Source organism: Anabrus simplex, chromosome 14 (genome assembly GCF_040414725.1).
Source record: "Anabrus simplex isolate iqAnaSimp1 chromosome 14, ASM4041472v1, whole genome shotgun sequence".
Classification (NCBI taxonomy): domain Eukaryota; kingdom Metazoa; phylum Arthropoda; class Insecta; order Orthoptera; family Tettigoniidae; genus Anabrus; species Anabrus simplex.
In genome coordinates, this window is record NC_090278.1 from 54243228 (window position 1) to 54260176 (window position 16949).

Here is a 16949-nt window from a genome sequence, read left to right on the forward strand (position 1 = left end):
TTGTCAGTTGTCGTAGGTTAGCTGCCGACATGTCTCCTGTAATATTGTGTCGTTTGAATTCAAGTTTTATTTTTGTTCATGCCAATTCAATGGCGTTCAGATCACAGTTGTATGGGGGAAGACGAAGGACGAGGTGACCTGTTTCACCAGCCATGACGTCAACAGCATAAATTTGATTCTGAGGCGTGTTTTCTTCACTCATGTTCAATCCTAACCTATATTTTGGCTTTGCTGTGTAAACAACAGTGCCAGTACGTGAAGTGTACACCAGATGTCTCATGGTGATGCATAGTAGATTCATAGTTTGTGTTTGAAAGGTTGCCAATACGAATCTCGAAGAAAACCGAAGTCTACCAATTCAGCACTAGGGAGCCCAAGTATCGCTAAAAGTTGCACATACTATATTTAATCTATAACGTGACCCCCCTATATGATCGCTAAAAGTTGCACATACTATATTTAATCTATAACATGACCCCCCTATATGATTTCTGGAGCTGCCACTGCAATTCTGCAATAATTGTTCCCCGGGTAAGAGAGCATAATGTTTTAATGTTTAATTTCATACCTTCAAACAAATAAAAGTAAACTAGTAGTAGCTTCTGCTTTGTAATACATGACTAAGATTGTTCTGCCAATGAAAGTTCATTAGCAAGGTTATATTTTAAAGGCATAATACTAGAGAGAAGGAATATTAGAAAACTGTACAACACACACCAGCCACCACAGACAATAAACATTATATTAAAATATTGTAAAAATACTTGTCTATAAAAATATTCACCCTCATATAATTTATATAAAACCACACTTCTTGCACACGTATTCACACACTCTCATTCACACAGTCAGATGTACAATCACGCAGAAACCTTCACTACGGGTAATGTAGATCCTACACTCCCGTAACCATTGATTTCTCTTTTGGGCGACGATCTTATTTCGTACGAGGGGACTGGATCCTGCGTCCAGCTGGCATTCAGTAGTACGCAACCCTTGGTGTCTCCATCAATCTCGAGCGGTGGTAAAGATGACTGAGGTTGAGGAGCCGGTACTGGCCTCTTCTCCACGCACACGAATGTTAAAACGGAGATGAACTGAAAAGAATTAATTTTGCAGATTTTATAGACATAGTAAAGGCAAGAGACAATAATGCGTGCGCTCTCTCTGTGTGTGTGTTCAACACATTCCTAAAAGAAAATCATAAGGAACAACACATAAGGTATAAAAATAAATGGTAAAAGAATGCACTGTATCCGGATTGCAAATGAGAGTTAACAGAAAAACCAATGGGCACATGAAAGACAGTGTTCTCCCCATAAACTTTTGTCTTGTCTCTTGTATGTTGAGGCTAATGATATTTGTGGTGGAATTCAATGTTACTCTAAGAATTCTTAAGTTTGTGCACAGAATGGTTAGTTGGTTTGCAACACGATCTGCAACCGAGAAAGAAAAAAATTTAGTGTGGGTATTATGTTTAACCTTCTTCCTTTGGTTAACTTGTGTAACCAACTAGGAATTTCCAGTTCAAACCAGTGCTATAAGAAGTAACCTTATAGACATGATATTATATAGGCTTTTGGGATTGTGCCGTGTCAAGAAAATAAGGTGAAATTCTTAACGTTTCGCAGAAAACTGTGCTCTGCGTCCTCAGAAGAATTCTCGACTATCCTGTCCACAAGAAAGGCTTCTTAAACAATGACTTTTGAATTTAGAACGTTATAATAGAAGTAGAATTGGAAATGGAACGTTCATTCACCACCACATGGCCCCCAGGATGTGGCACAACACATAAGGTAACCTTGGTCTCCCCCTCCTCTCTTCCCCATCATCTGTGTTTCCAGCACGTGTCATGGCAGTCTTTCTTCTTTCAACGACTTGTCACATTCAAACCATCTCAATGCAAGATGACCCCCACTTTTTCTTTCCAAAAAATTAAACCGGGCTTAAAAATTACTTTGTGAAATCATATGAATACCTTTCTTGTACAGTGCGCACTTTTAGACTACCTTTGTCTGCACGCCAGTGCCGATAATCAGGTTTAGTTATGCCATATTTTCTTGCAGCTGCCCAATTATTCATTTCCATGAGTTTGGCATTTCATGACCAACAAGCTGTGGTCAGAGCCCACATCTGCTCCTGGGAATGTTTTGCAATCTAACACTTGGTTTCTGAATCTCTGCCTAATCATAATGGAGTCTATTTGATATCTTCCAGTGTCTCCAGGTCTCATCCACGTATAAAGCCGTCGTTTGTGTTGTTTGAACCAAGTATTAGCAAGGATTAAATTATGATCAATGCAGAATTCAACCAGCCGACTTCCTCTTTCATTCCTTTGTCCCAATCGAAATTCTCCTACTGTATTACCTTCTTTTCCTTGGCCTACCACTGCATTCCAGTCTCCCATCACAATTAGATTCTCCATCATCTTTTACATATTGTATGAAATCTATCTCTTCATATATTCTTTCAATTTCTTTATCATCAGCTGAACTAGTAGGCATGCAGACCTGCACTATTGTGGTGGGCATTGGTTTGGTGTCTATCTTGACAACAATAATCCTTTCACTATGCTGGTCATAGTAGCTTACCTGCTGCCATATTTTCTTATTTATTACTAAACCAACTCCTGCATTTCCCCCGTCTGATTTTACATTGATAATTCTGTAGTCTCCTGATCAAAAATCCTGTTCTTCTTGCCAACGTACTTCACGTATACAAACTACGTCTAACTTTAGTCTATCCCTCTCCCTTTTCAGATTCTCTAACCTACCACAACGATTCAAACTTCTAACATTCCACGCTCCGACTCGCAGAATGTCAGTATCCATCTACCTGATGGATCCCCTCTCGTGTAGTCCCCACTCGGAGATTCGAATGGGGGACTAGTTTACCTCCGGAATATTTTACCCAGGAGGAAGCCATCATCAGTACATCATTCATACAGAGAGAGCTGCACATCCTCAGGATTTAGTTATAGCTGTAGTTTCCCACTGCTTTCAGCTGGCTAAGCCATGTTGAGTATTATTACAAGGCCATATCAGCCAATCATCTAGACTGCCACCCTTGTAACTTCCGTAAGGCTGCTACTCCCCTTTTGATGAACCATTCGTTAGTCTGGTCTCTTAACAGATACCCATCCAATATGGTTGCACCTGTGGCTCGGCTAACTGCTTCATTGGGACGCGCAAGCCTCCCCACTGTGGCAGGGCAGGACAATGCTGATTACGTGCCCCTACAAGACCTGTTATTGAAATTAGGAAGTCATCATCAACACAGAACATGAAGATTATAAATTGCAATGCCTTTTCGAAGTCAATGAAGTCATTAGTATATCCTTCCCATGGTGTATTTGTTTATTTATTTAATCTGACCCAGCACATTCCAGGTTTGCCAAATGACACAGAATAGCACACAGTAAATTTTTGAGGGAAGATGATTAATTTTTGAACAAATAAATAAATCAGACTGATTTTATAAAATAATGTAGGTTGCAATTGAACTCCATATAAACGACGTCGAAGAATCGACGCAAAGTATTTGATTATTGAGGCAGCTAGCTCGTCTTGCAGATTTTTTGAGAGTATCAAGTTCCTTCCAGAATAAAATTGGTCTGAGACAAGGGGATGCACTATCTCCTCTTCTATTCAAGATTGCACTGGAGAAGATTATCAGGAAATTAGCTCTTGTAACTGCTGGCATCATATTGGGGAGTCAACATAAAGTTCTTGCATATGCGGATGATACTGTTTTTATTGGCCGCAATTTATTAGAAATTAGGCAGTTATTTGTGGACTAAAGGAAATGGCAGCAAAAACTGGCTTACGGGTAAATGATAAAAAGACATTACTGTACATGATTGTGCAGAGACCGAATCATGAGGAGGTTGACAGATTGCCTTTGAAGAGTGGGAAATATATATTTAAAAGAGTAGAAGAGTTAAATTCCATGGTGTATTAATCGATGAGCAAAACCAAAGGCAACAGCAACACCATGCTAGAATTAAGAATGCAAATAAAGCATTTTACTTCTATGAGCCCTATATTAGGCTCCAAGTTTCTAACAAAGAATGCAAAAATGACTATCTACAATACAATCATTCGACCAGTACTTCTGTATGGTTCCAACACGGAGTATAACAAAGAAAGAGCAGCAGCAGTTGCAAGTCTTTGAGAATAAAGTTTATAGAAAAACATTTGGCCCATGGTTCAATCCTATCTCTCAAAGCTGGCAGAAAAGATCTAATTATGAGATTTACACTCTCTCTCAACAACACACCATAATCGGTGTGATAGAAATCAACAGACTGTGCTGGACTGGACATATACTGAGGATGCAGGGTGACAGAGCACCAGTAGATCTATACAAGTGATCTCTGAATGGGGAAAGACCTTCAGGAAGACCCTGAAGCACCTGGAAGAAGGAGATCAACAAGGTATGCCGAGCCCTCCAAATTTATAACTGGGAAGAGCAGGCTCAAGATCGAAAAAGATGGAAGAGGATTGTGAGATTGGAATGGGAACTTCATGTCCCTCAGAAGCCTACGGAGTGAGTGAGTGAGTGAGTGAGTGAGTATGTTCTTTAATACTGTAATACAATGACTAATATAAGACCAAGTGTGAGGCCTCTGCCATTATAGGATGGTAGTTTGTGGTCCTGCCACTGCAAGCACTGCAAGTGATTATATCAAACACATGCTCCAGTAATATAGAAAAGTGCAGGAGACGTTACTGTGTGAGATACGTCAGTGAATAAGTTGAATTTTCTTTGTTTTCAGTTCCTAAACTCAGTTCATTGTGTGTTGTGTTTCTTATGTGGATTGATTAATTTAATAGTTCAGCATGCCATACTATTTTGTGGCTGGCTGTAAGTAAGGCTATGGTAGAGTAATTGATAATATGTCTTTTTTCACCACCGAAGGATAGAAATCAGTTTGAAACATGGGCCAGAGCTTGACTTAATGCATAATAGCAGAATTTGTCATGTTCATTACTCTGATGATTTGATAGTAAAATCAGATAATTTTATAAGGAATGGTGAAAAGGTGGATATCTCTCGTGAGATGGAAATTACATCCAGGAGCAATTCTTCACATTTTCCCTAATTTGCCGAAATACCTTTCAAGTGAGGTTAAGTCCCGTGAAACTCCCAACAGGAAAAAGAACCTAGACACCATCAGGAAAAGAAGATTGAAGACTGGAGTGCAGCAGTGAATAGGGATTTAAAAAGTCAGTCTAATTAATGTTGATCAAAATTTGGGTCATTCTAGTGTGCTTTCTGATGGCAAAAAGACAATGACAGAATCCGTTTGGTGATTTTATTCTCAACAATAAACTTTCTAAAATGAATTCATTGTTGTACCTCATTCCATTAGAAGATTTCACCTATCATTTCTTAAGCATGTTGTTGATTATCATCTTTTCCTTCTTGCTAAGGTGTTTGTTATCTCTTTAATTAAATGCCTGTGTATTTCTAACCTGCTTCTCCAGCAGATTAATTCTCAATTTTGGCGAGGTGAGACTGGATCTAACTTAAATTAAATTTCAATTAGCATTTTTAAAAAGTATTTCCTTTAAATAGTTCTTGGGTGTTTGTGTTAATATGCTGGGAGTTACGTACTATTTATCTGTATATGTACACTCCAGTAACCTGTGCTTTCGGCAACATGTGATCAAAGGCCGTAGCTCTTATTTTCATGTATGATTTTTTACATTGTACCCTGCCATGGAATTTTAATTGTAATCTCTCATTGTTTTTTAAAAGACAATGTATATACTTATCAGTTATAGAGTAATACGTTTCCTAAGACCAGCTGATCGGTACTCTGGAGCTTGCCCCCTGTAGCACTGCCTGGTAGGGCGTGCTTGAACTCGAGGAGTCCTCACACTTGTTCTTATATTCGTCATGGTAATACATTACAATTTATAATCTTTAATTAATACATACCACAATGATATGGACTCCTATAACAAAGAGGGTTCCAATTCTGAAGCCCACCACATCGTACAGCACACCAGCCACTGAGGGACCGATGAAGTCTCCTAGTGCAAACGACGATGCCCAAAGCCCGGAGATCATACCATAGGTAGTGATATCGTCACCAAATCCTGCAGCACTGGAAACAGAAACAAATACCACAAAACTTGAAAAACCTTGTTGTGAAAATGGAGCAGTAGTCAAAAAGACACAGTGAAAGCAAAACTTGAAGAAAAGGAAAATTGGACTACAAATGAAATAAGGGATAGAAAGTGAAGTGTTGGAGAAACTTCTTCATAGTAGTTGTGAATGGTCAACATGTAGGATATGTATCCTGTGAATGGTGTTCTTTACTGAAGTTTGCATCTTATTACCTCACATGTGAGAAGTTGTATAACATTTATTACAATGTTTTCCTCCTATTCAATATAGTAAAAGTGTCTTTGATACTTTAATATTTCAGCCCTAATTCAGTAGAAAATATTATTAAAACATGGCAATAATTAAAATCAATTAAAATTATGTTGATGGATGATATGTATGGCCATCATATAATACACAAATTTTATCTTGAAGATATACTTCATGGTCCAACTGGATGATGATAATCGCTTCCCACTGGTCCTCTTCCCCCTAGCCATGCATGTGGTGTTCATGTGCCAGGCATTCACTTTATGTATCCGTACCACATTAATCTCGAAATCCTTGGCTTCTCTTCTATCGAGTCCACTTCCAGTTCCATTCTGATGTCATTGTTCCTTACATGGCCCTTGCATGTTTTTAGTGGGGTAGTTCATAGAAACTCCATTTCACATGCTTGCAATTCACTAACTTCTCTCCCTTTCAGTGTACATGTTTCTAGAATGTATGTGAGAATGGGTACAAAGTATGACTTATACAGAGTCATCTCGGTTCTCATGGGCACTTTGTTATCCCAAAGTAGATTTCTTACGAGGTTGTACAGTTGGAACTGCTAGCCACTCTGTTTACTATTTCTTTATCTGAAATTCTTCTGCTAGAAATCATACTCCCAAGGTATCTGAATACCTGTACACACTGAATGTTTTCACCTTCAAGCTTTATGTAGCAGCCAGTATCTTTCCTACTCATTTTCAGTGCAACAGGTTTCATCTGATACGGTTTAACTTTGCTAACCCTTCATCCAGCCTAGATTGTACCTCTGCCTCTCCCCAAATGGCTACATTGTCAGCAAACTCCAATGTATTAAGTTTTCTTTCTCTTCAGATTCTTAAGAATACTGTCCAGAACAGTAATGAATAACAATGAGAGTGCGCTGCCTTGTTGGGCACCCCGTGTGGCATTGAACCACTCTGAATGGCCATCGCCAACATGCACACAGCTGCTACAGTTGTGGTACAACATCTGGACCTTGCCTGTCTTATAAACCCAGACCATCCAGCGGCGTTTCTATTGTTGGGAGATCAGAAGAATGCACATGCCCGGTGAGGCACGTGGCGTAGGGGTTTTCACCAGCAGAGCCAGTGACGCAATGGTTACCATAGCAACTTCGCTACTACCCAGGAGATTTTATATTATCTTTTACTGGGAGCTCTTCACTCTTGTTAGCTGTAATCCAGCAAACTGCAAAGTGTGAGTCAATGTTTTCATGTAGCAGATAGGAGCCAATCTGTCTGGGCAGAACAGGAAGTTTGTGTTTGCAGGCCACATTCCTCATTCTTGCATTCTTCTCATCTCCACACAGTACTCTCTGAGAACTAAGCAGCTGTACGGGAGACATGTGCATAGTTCTCGACCTTGCAAGGAGAGTGCACGTGTTCAACCTAGCATCAATAGTTAGTCTGAAACTCGGCTGTTAACATGGTGAGACAGTCATCATTGCAATAACGTATTTTTGTATGTTAAAGTTATTTTAAGTACGAGTCTACTCGATGGGGGCGCGATGCGCGCGACCTAAGTTGGGCTGAGGCAGCTGCCGTAGCACAGAGTACAAACACCATGCACTCGGCCTGTGTTTATAAGAGACTCTGTACAGGCACTCCCAGTTCTCTGAGGCACTTCCATATGACTTGTCTAGGCACCCCATTGTATGGTGGTTTTTTTTTTTTTTTTTTTTTTAGGTATAAATACTACAATTGGATCTTTCCCTCTCTCTCAGTGCTGTTTCATTAACATCCTTAGAGTGCAGATCAGGTCTGTTGTTCTTATATTGGTTAATTTGCGCTTAGAAAATACAATACTGACTATTAATTAGGATAATACCAATATAAATGGTCCGTTATAGGACATTATAAATTTTCCAGCTAACTCATTCCTGGTTGCTAGCGTTTTGCCACCGTGTGCTAAGTTGGGCTCATCAGTTTGTACTTAGTACACTCACCAAGATGCATGGCTAGTGCATACTGTGGAGGCCACTGCGCAGGCTATTTGAAAACGCTCATTCGGGACAAATATTTCAGGTTCCCTATCATCTTCTATATCATCTGATGGCCAAGCAGCCTACGCAGCGGCCCCCATGGTATGCACTAGCCATGTCTCTTGGTGGGTGTACTAAGTACCAGCTGATGAGCCCAACTTAGCACATGGGGCAAAACGCTGGCAACCAGGAATGAGTTAGCTGGAAAATTTATAATGTCCAATAACGGACGATTTATATTGGTCTTATAAATTTACTCATCGGGACAAATATTTCAGGTTCCCTGTGGGAATCAACATCTATATCATATTAATTAAGAGAAGAGATTGTATCAAGTACTTACACAGAAGATCTGATGGCATCAATAAAGCAAGGAACTAGAATGCAGCCAAGACCTAGACCGTGGATGATCAGACCGATGATACACAGTGACAGCTTCCTACAAACATACAGGAAGTATTCTGTTAACATCAAGAGTACATATTATATATAAATATTGGATGGATTATGAAGACTAGGTAACACAATCACTCAACTATGTGGATCTGAAAAATATCAAATCAAATAAAGTAAATAAATAAATCATCATAGTATCTGAAATCCAAAATCTATAGAACCATAATTAGATCAGTGTCACTGGTAGGAACCGAGTGCTCGGCAGTCATAAGGAGACACGAAAATGGAGATGCTATACTAGCCAATGGGACTCACTAGACTGGATCACATCAGAAATTAGGATGTTTGGATGGTATTTGGTGTGGCCTCAAACCTTGGGAATAGGCGAGAAAATCGTTTGCAATGGTATGGCCACGTGCTATGCGGAAACGGTTCTTCAGTTATGAGAAGGCATTAAACTTCCGAGGGTCGCAGATCATTAGGGCAACCAAAGAAGCGCTGGCTTGACACTCTGCCGGAGGACATACATGTGGCAAAAGTCTCTCCTAAAGATACAAAACACCGCAACAAGTGGAAAAGGAAGTGCAGAACAGGAGACCCTGCAATTAAATAGGATAAATGCTAAAACAAAGAAGATCATCTTCATTTATTGCACTTACTATAAACAGGCCACTTAGGCCCAAAGCAGAAGATAAATCATACAAAAACTAGCGAAATTAAAGTTCAGGCATGACGAGATGTCCATGTAGTTCACATCACCAACATTTGCCACAAATCATGGTGCATTATTTCGGGCATCCTCAATATTGGTTGTTGGTTTGACTAGTTCCATTGTCAAAAGTAATTTAATTAATTAATGTTATAATTCATAACATTGTATTGTATTGAATCGGTGGACCCCACTTTTTTGTTCCCATTCTCTTCTTCCACCATTCGTCTCCCATCATTTTATTCTAGTCTAGGTTTCTTCTTCTTACACTCCTTTATTGAATCAACTCACCTTGTTCTAGGCTCCGTCTCCCTCTCCCTTGCTTTCCCCTCAAACTTCATCACCATCATCTGTTTTGGTATTCTTTTCTCCTCCTCCTCCTCTTTTATATGTTGAAACAATCATAGTTTTCTCCTATTAATTCTCTCATTTAGGTTTCCTATTGTGACTTCCTTTCCTAACATCTTCGTCACTCACTCTGTCTTCCCTTGTCTTTCATACCATACTTCTTAGGTATTTCATTTCACTGGCATGAATTCTACTCTCCTCCACACCTGTCAGCGTCCAGGTCTCAGCCACATAGGTCAATTCTGTGCATTATTTCTTTACACTTCCTTGGTACTTCCTTTAAACTATGAACTTACCTGCTTTAGGTAATGCAATCTGTTTTACCTTGAGACAAACTTTCTGAACAGTTTCTTTTAAGAGTTTGATCTGCTTTTAGGCTGTTCAAATGATGTGGGTTAAATCACTAGGTCTACAACTGCTAAGCAGCATATGGAAGGTAGCCATGATCTACTCATATACAGCTGTCTACTTTGTTAAAGCTGTTTGAGCATTTAGCAATTTCTATTCAAAATCAAATCAAAATCTCTTTATTTGCAAATGAGGTGTCTACCTCGGTGGCAAATGGTACACTAAAATACAATCTTGTCAAGCACTAAATTTTAAATTTACAAGAGAAGAAGAAAATTTTTCTAGAATACAATAATATACAATTTATGCTAACAATTTGTTCTATTAAACACACAGCTCATCCTTAACAAATTTATATTGTTTACAAAATTCTACTTATAATATCCCCTGTACTTACATAGTCAAATCATATACAGTATGTGGAATTCCTTCAAATAATACCATACAACTGGTATAAGATTAACATTTTCATTGCATTTATTTACTTATTTTTTACCCATTTTGGAACCTAAGTAGCATAACGATCTGCTGCGTTTTAACCAGAGCCCCTTTTGGCACCACTTTTCAGAGTTCCTGAAGGGCCTTCACAGCTACCGTAGCGGTCCGAGGGCCCTTGAAGTCTGCACTGTACTCACCCCTACAGGCAGTCCCCTACTTCAGCTGCCCAAACTCCATGGACCAGGGGATGGAATTAACTTTTTCACACACATTTTTTATTTACAATAGCCTGCACTGGTCGAATGCCCTCGTGAATGATTCTTGGCATAAAACTTTTCTCCTTACAGATAAGAGATGTTGCATCTCTGGCTGGCAATGCCTGCAATGGTCATTAACCGTCGTTGCTACCTTCCTGCATTTTTTGCCAACAAACAAATCCAATGATTTGTATATACAAGAGAGCACAGTTTAAACCATTTTTTTCTTTTTTTGCTATTTTCTTTACGTCGCACCAACACAGATAGGTCTTATGGCAATGATGGGATAGGAAAGGCCTAGGAATGGGAAGGAAGTGGTCATGGCTTTAATCAAGGTACAGCCGCAGCATTTACCTGGTTTGAAAATGCGAAACCACGGAAAACCATCTTCAGGGGTTCGAACCCACTATCTCACAAATGAAAGCTCACAGCTGCACGCCCCCTAAGCACATTACAGCTTTTATTATAATTTGGATCCACCTTATTCAATACATAAAAAATGTTGCTTAGATGAAATTACAACATATATTTCAATCAAAATTAGTTTCGACGCCCCTCTGTGTCATCAGCTGGTATAGGTTCTTGGAAAAATTGGCAATCACATAAGTTTATCTACTCAAATTGAACACAATTAACAACTGAAAACTGTGTTACGATTATACTGTCTCTAAGACCATATTTTCTACAAGTCCAAGACTTGCGAGTCTTAAATCATAAATTGATGAAAACATATGCAAACCGGTTTGCTCACTTATAAAATAACGTGGATTTAAAAGAACAACAACTTAAAAATAAAATAGTCTTGAAGAAACATTAGCTTAATTTATCACACTTCTTAAAACGTGACGTAGAATCGTAGTAAAATACTCCAATAAAATCTTCAGAGTCGCTTTAATGGAGCAATCCTAGTGAGATAAACTTATGTGGTTGCCAATTTTTCCAAGAACATATATCAGCTGATGATGATGATGATGATGATGATGATGATGCAGAGGGGCGTCAAAACTAGTTTTGATTGAAATATATGTTGTAATTTCATCTAAGCAACATTTTTTATGTATTGAATAAGGTGGATCCAAATTATAATAAAAGTTGTAATCTTGGTTCAATAGGACAAACAATGAAGTTTATTAATTTAACCTAAGCACATGGTCAACTCACTCGGTATGCTTCACTGTAGAAACCAAAACATCCAGGAACTGGAAACATTCTCCCACGCTCAGTCGTCACAGTAAACTTAATGTTTGGAAAGCTGTACAAGGGATCCAGAGATACGGATAATTTGTGTCCATCATGGGGCTATATCAAAATTTCCAGCGTGTTCAATTGCATTTGTTTCACAGCGTACTGTCGCATCAAGAATACGGACATTGTTGGGGTGGTTTTTCATCACTACAATATCCATAAATCGATCACTTCCACACCATCTAAGGAGTGGACTACTTTATAGGTGTCATATCAGTTATCTTTCAACAACTGGGTATGTATACGGTATCTCTGGTTGATTTACTTATTTAATCGTATGGTGATTACAACAACTGAACACATTCACAAATTCTAGTTTTGCAGCCACTCAAAAAACACCTTCTGCAAGATGAAACAGGTTGCTGGGGCTTCCAGAGTAGGAATGTAGAGGGCAGTACTGGGTGAAATGATCCATGGTGTGTTCCTCCTCATTGCATTCACACACTGGAGAATCCGTTCCACTCACCGCCATGCAGTCATGACATGAGTATTTGCAGTAACAATACCTAGTTCTCAATCTGTTGAGGCAACACCAGAATTTTCTTGGTAGTTTAGTTTAGTTTAATTTATTGCCTTTCTTATATGGCAGGGCTCAGGCTATGAAGCCTGTTATTATGCCAAACCATATTATACAACACCTTTATACAATTTACAGAATAAAGTACATAAAATCATGTTTACATATATTTCTAAACACTAAAATTAATTTACTTAACCTCTATAATTTTGTATACTTATTGATAATTAAGAGTTAATTATTAAATTTTTACGTTAGTGATATCTACTTTTTACATATTTGAGTACCACATTAAACATTTCCTTTTAAATAGCCTCGGATTGCCTATGCCTCTAATTTCAGCTGGGATTGAGTTCCAGGAACGTATGGTAGCAGGTATGAATGAGTTGTTGTACGAGTTACTGTGGTGAATGGGAATGGACAAGAGGGAATGTGTGGATGACCTTGAGGAAGCTCTTTCGGAAGGGGAGAGGTATTTAAAGTCTGTTCTAAGATAGTCTGGTTTGCTTGTTTGCAGAATACTGTGGAGAAGGGAAACAGCATGGTATTTATGTCGTTCAGTCAATCTTAGCCATGACAGCTGAGAGACGAAAGGGCTAATATGAGTTTGGATTGGGATATTTAATATCAATTGAGCACAAGCATTGTAGGCTCGCTGTAGTCGACATGAAAGTGTTTTGCTCATACTATTATAAACTACATTTCCATAGTCAAATATTGGAAATATTAGACTCTGTACTAAGAAGAGAATAAACGGCAACAGGGAAAATAAATGAAATGTTAGAGGGCATTCGAGCAGTGCAGGCTATTGTAAATTAAAAAAAAAAAAAAGTGTGTGTTTAAAAAAAAAATTTAATTCCATCCCCTGGTCTATGAAGTTTGGACAGCCAAAGTAGGGGACTGCCTGTAGGGGTGAAGTACAGTGGGGACTTCGAGGGCCCTGGGACCGCTACGGTAGCTGTGAAGGCCCTTCAGGAACTCTGAAAAGTGGTGGCAAAAGGGGGCTCTGGTTAAGACGCAGCAGGTCGTTATGCTACTTAGGTTCCAAAATGTGTAAAAAAAAAGTAAATAAATACAATGTAAATTTTAATCTTTTACCAGCTGTATAGTATTATTTGAAGTAATTCCACATACTGTATATGAGTTGGCTAGTTTGTAAGTACTGGAGATATATGTAGAATTTTGTAAATAATATAAATTTGTTAAGGATGAGCTGTGTGTTTAAATAGAAAAAATTGTTAGTGTAAATTGTATAATATTGTATTCTTGGAAAATTTTCTTCTCCTCTTGTTAATTTAAAATTTAGTGCTTGACAATAATGTATTTTAGTGTACCATTTGCCACCGAAGTAGAAACCTCATTTGCAAATAAAGAGATATTGATTTCTTTTTATCCTGGCGGCTCTATCTGGAAGAACAACAATTTTTTTGACAGTGCATTGAATTACATCAGCCAGACCCAGATGAATAAAAAGTGGAATCTTTGTTAACAGTACTATCTTCATAGGGTAATCATCATCATCATCATCATCATATAATAAAATTCTTCCGGGCTGTTATGCCGTGGCATAACAGCCCGGAAGAATTTTATTATATTGACACCGGCCGTGAAAGCCTTCATACTTTAATCATCATCATCATCATCATCATCATCTCTCCAATATAAAAATACAGCATTACAAATCTTATTGAAAAATGGCTTTTTTCTAGTAAACCTCTTTCGAAATTGAAAAACAAAGAACACGAAACACTTACCGATCGAGGTCGAAGAAAGGAATGGGTCCCACCATCAGGTAGCTGGTGATGATGAACATACTGCCCACCATGATGAGCTTCTTGGGGTACACTCTGGTGTCACATAACCTGCCCACAAGCGGGGCAGTCACAGCATATGTACCTCCGCTGATTACGAAGATTATACCTATCAATACCGGGGATAGGTTAAACTGAAACAAAAGAAAGACAATATTTATTTATTTATTTATTTATTCAGTGGCGAAGTTAGAACTCGTGGCCCTATCTTACACTTAACCATGTAAAATACAGAATAACACACACATAAAATCAATTAATTTATGAAAATTATATTTATAACTGTTAGCAGAGAACTTGCCATCATTATCTTGAGCTTGTGAAAACTGAGTAGACTAACAGATAACTAGGGGGCAGTTGATGTTTACCTACACAATTATTGAAAATGATCAATAAAAAGCAGTTAAATTTATGGAAAATTGAAATAAAATAAATAAGAAAAGACTTTAAAATATTTGACCGAACTGAATTTCACAAGTAATATATCTCTGTTTTATTCACTGCATAGCTCTTATTTATCACTGTGATGGATGCCATAAAGGCACTAAAAAGGAAGGACCAGCAGGACTTGCAAGCTTTCATCTTTGCAGACAACATGAAACCAAAAATGATGTAGGGGGAAAAGCTGCAGAAATTGAGTCAAGAGTTTAAGAGGTATAATTTAAATATCAACAAGGCTAAGACGGTGGTGATAATGTTACAGGGGGAAGATGAAAAACTACCAATCAGAATAAATGACACTTAACTGGACAGTGTTCTAATGTTTAAGTACTGGGGTAGTATTGTATCAAAAGACAACCTTGCAAAATATGAGATAGACACTAAATAGCAAGGCAACTCAATTTCACCACCAAATAAGACAAGTGAAGTGGGGAAGACAAGTACCATTGAAAGCTAAGATGACATTATATAAATCATATTATACACACATCCTCACGTATAGCCTGGAAACTACCATGTTAACGAGACAAGACATATCTAAAACTTCAAGCTGCAGAAATAAAATTCCTGCACACCATGATACAGAAGACCAGGAAGGACAAGTTCAGGAATGGAAAAGTCCAAGAGGAGGTGGGAATGGCAGACTCCCTACTACAGAGGATCCAGAAAGCAAGACGTAAGTGGTCTGGCCATGTACCAAGGATGAGTGCAAGCAGAACTGCAAGAAGACCAGTGGGCAGATCCAGAGGAAAATGGACTGATCTGGTGAAGAAAGATGTCAAGGAGAGAGGACAAGATTGGGAGAAGATTACGAGAGAACAGTGGTTCATGGACAGACGAAGATGGAGGAGGCTCGTACACCACACCTGGCCAACTGGAGATGATCAACGATGATGAATTTTCTTCTAATTTACTTGGAAATGTATATAATATGGACATAATGATTTTCTGGATGTAGTGCCAGCATTTTGCCCCTCCCTGAAGAACCTGGAAAAACTTGCACTCTTTACTGCTTTCAGGTATTTTCTTATTTACTGTGCTGCTGTACAACAAACTTCCTTTCCACACTCACTTAAACACTGCATAATTTACAAAATAAAACACGCCCATAAACACTTCTTTTCCAAATTCATTGATTAGCTGATTTAAAGATACATTTTGCTTGTACACAACTACTTAGGAGGATAATTTTGTACTGAAACTGAAAGTTATATAACTTTTTTCCAATCCCTTATCGTGTCCATTTGTGCTTGGCCTTGAGGTACACGGGGATGAATAACTGGATGCAGAAGTGGGTACAAAGACTGGTGCATTCCTTGTGCTCAGGACAATTAGGAAATACTTTATCCTAATCATCATAGTTCTGTATTGTATTCAAAATCAGGACTCACAGGTATGAATCCTTCCTTTACACTTTCTTAGTCAGCAACAATTGCTGTCAGTTTGCTTGGTCATATCATGAAAGATAATTAGAACATTTAATCATATCTAAGAAAAAATTATAAATTTTTTATGTTGTTACTTATGGACTTTTATCAGTCTGACAATAAAGAATACATGCATACAGTTTAAAAGAATAATTTTAAAATAATACATAATATATTCAAAATGCTATAATATATTGACCTAAAACCTTGAAATAAATAAATACATAAATAAATAAATAAACAAACAAACAAATAAACAAACAAACAAATAAATAAACAAATAAATAAATATGCTAACTGTATTAAACCCACTTACATAAGTTTAATAAAGCCGAGCTTTCCACCAAATTATATTGGCCTTCATCAGGGCATGTGAAGATCTGCCTCCGACAGTGAGCAAAGAATTTCTTCAAAGAACGCGGACATCACAACCGTACTATCCACGGCCGCCCACTAACTGAACTCAAGTATCATCGCACTGTGCTGTAGTGGTTGGGAGGGCTGTTACTGATTCACCACCCTGTGTCAACAGTTTTTTGACTGCGTCGCACTGTGCCATGGTGGTGTTATGCATGTATTTCTGCAGAACAGGTCTCCAAGTCTTGTTTCGAGACGATAGGTGTTATAATATATACCATAGT

The 16949-nt window shown here is 38.2% G+C and overlaps 1 protein-coding gene across 4 annotated transcripts in view; it reads right to left on the minus strand.

The window, feature by feature from the left end:
* Positions 1-439: 439 nt before the first annotated feature.
* The window catches only part of LOC136885569 (MFS-type transporter SLC18B1), a 186227-nt gene continuing 169717 nt past the window's right edge, over positions 440-16949 (minus strand). For all 4 annotated transcript variants that reach the window (XM_067158213.2, XM_067158216.2, XM_067158214.2 and 1 more), the window contains exons 9-12: positions 14384-14574; positions 8715-8810; positions 5947-6115; positions 440-1097 (exon numbers count right to left, since the gene is read on the minus strand). In XM_067158213.2, coding sequence (XP_067014314.2) covers positions 861-1097; positions 5947-6115; positions 8715-8810; positions 14384-14574 — 693 coding nt within the window. In that variant the 3' untranslated portion in view covers positions 440-860. The remainder of the gene's footprint in view (positions 1098-5946; positions 6116-8714; positions 8811-14383; positions 14575-16949) is intronic.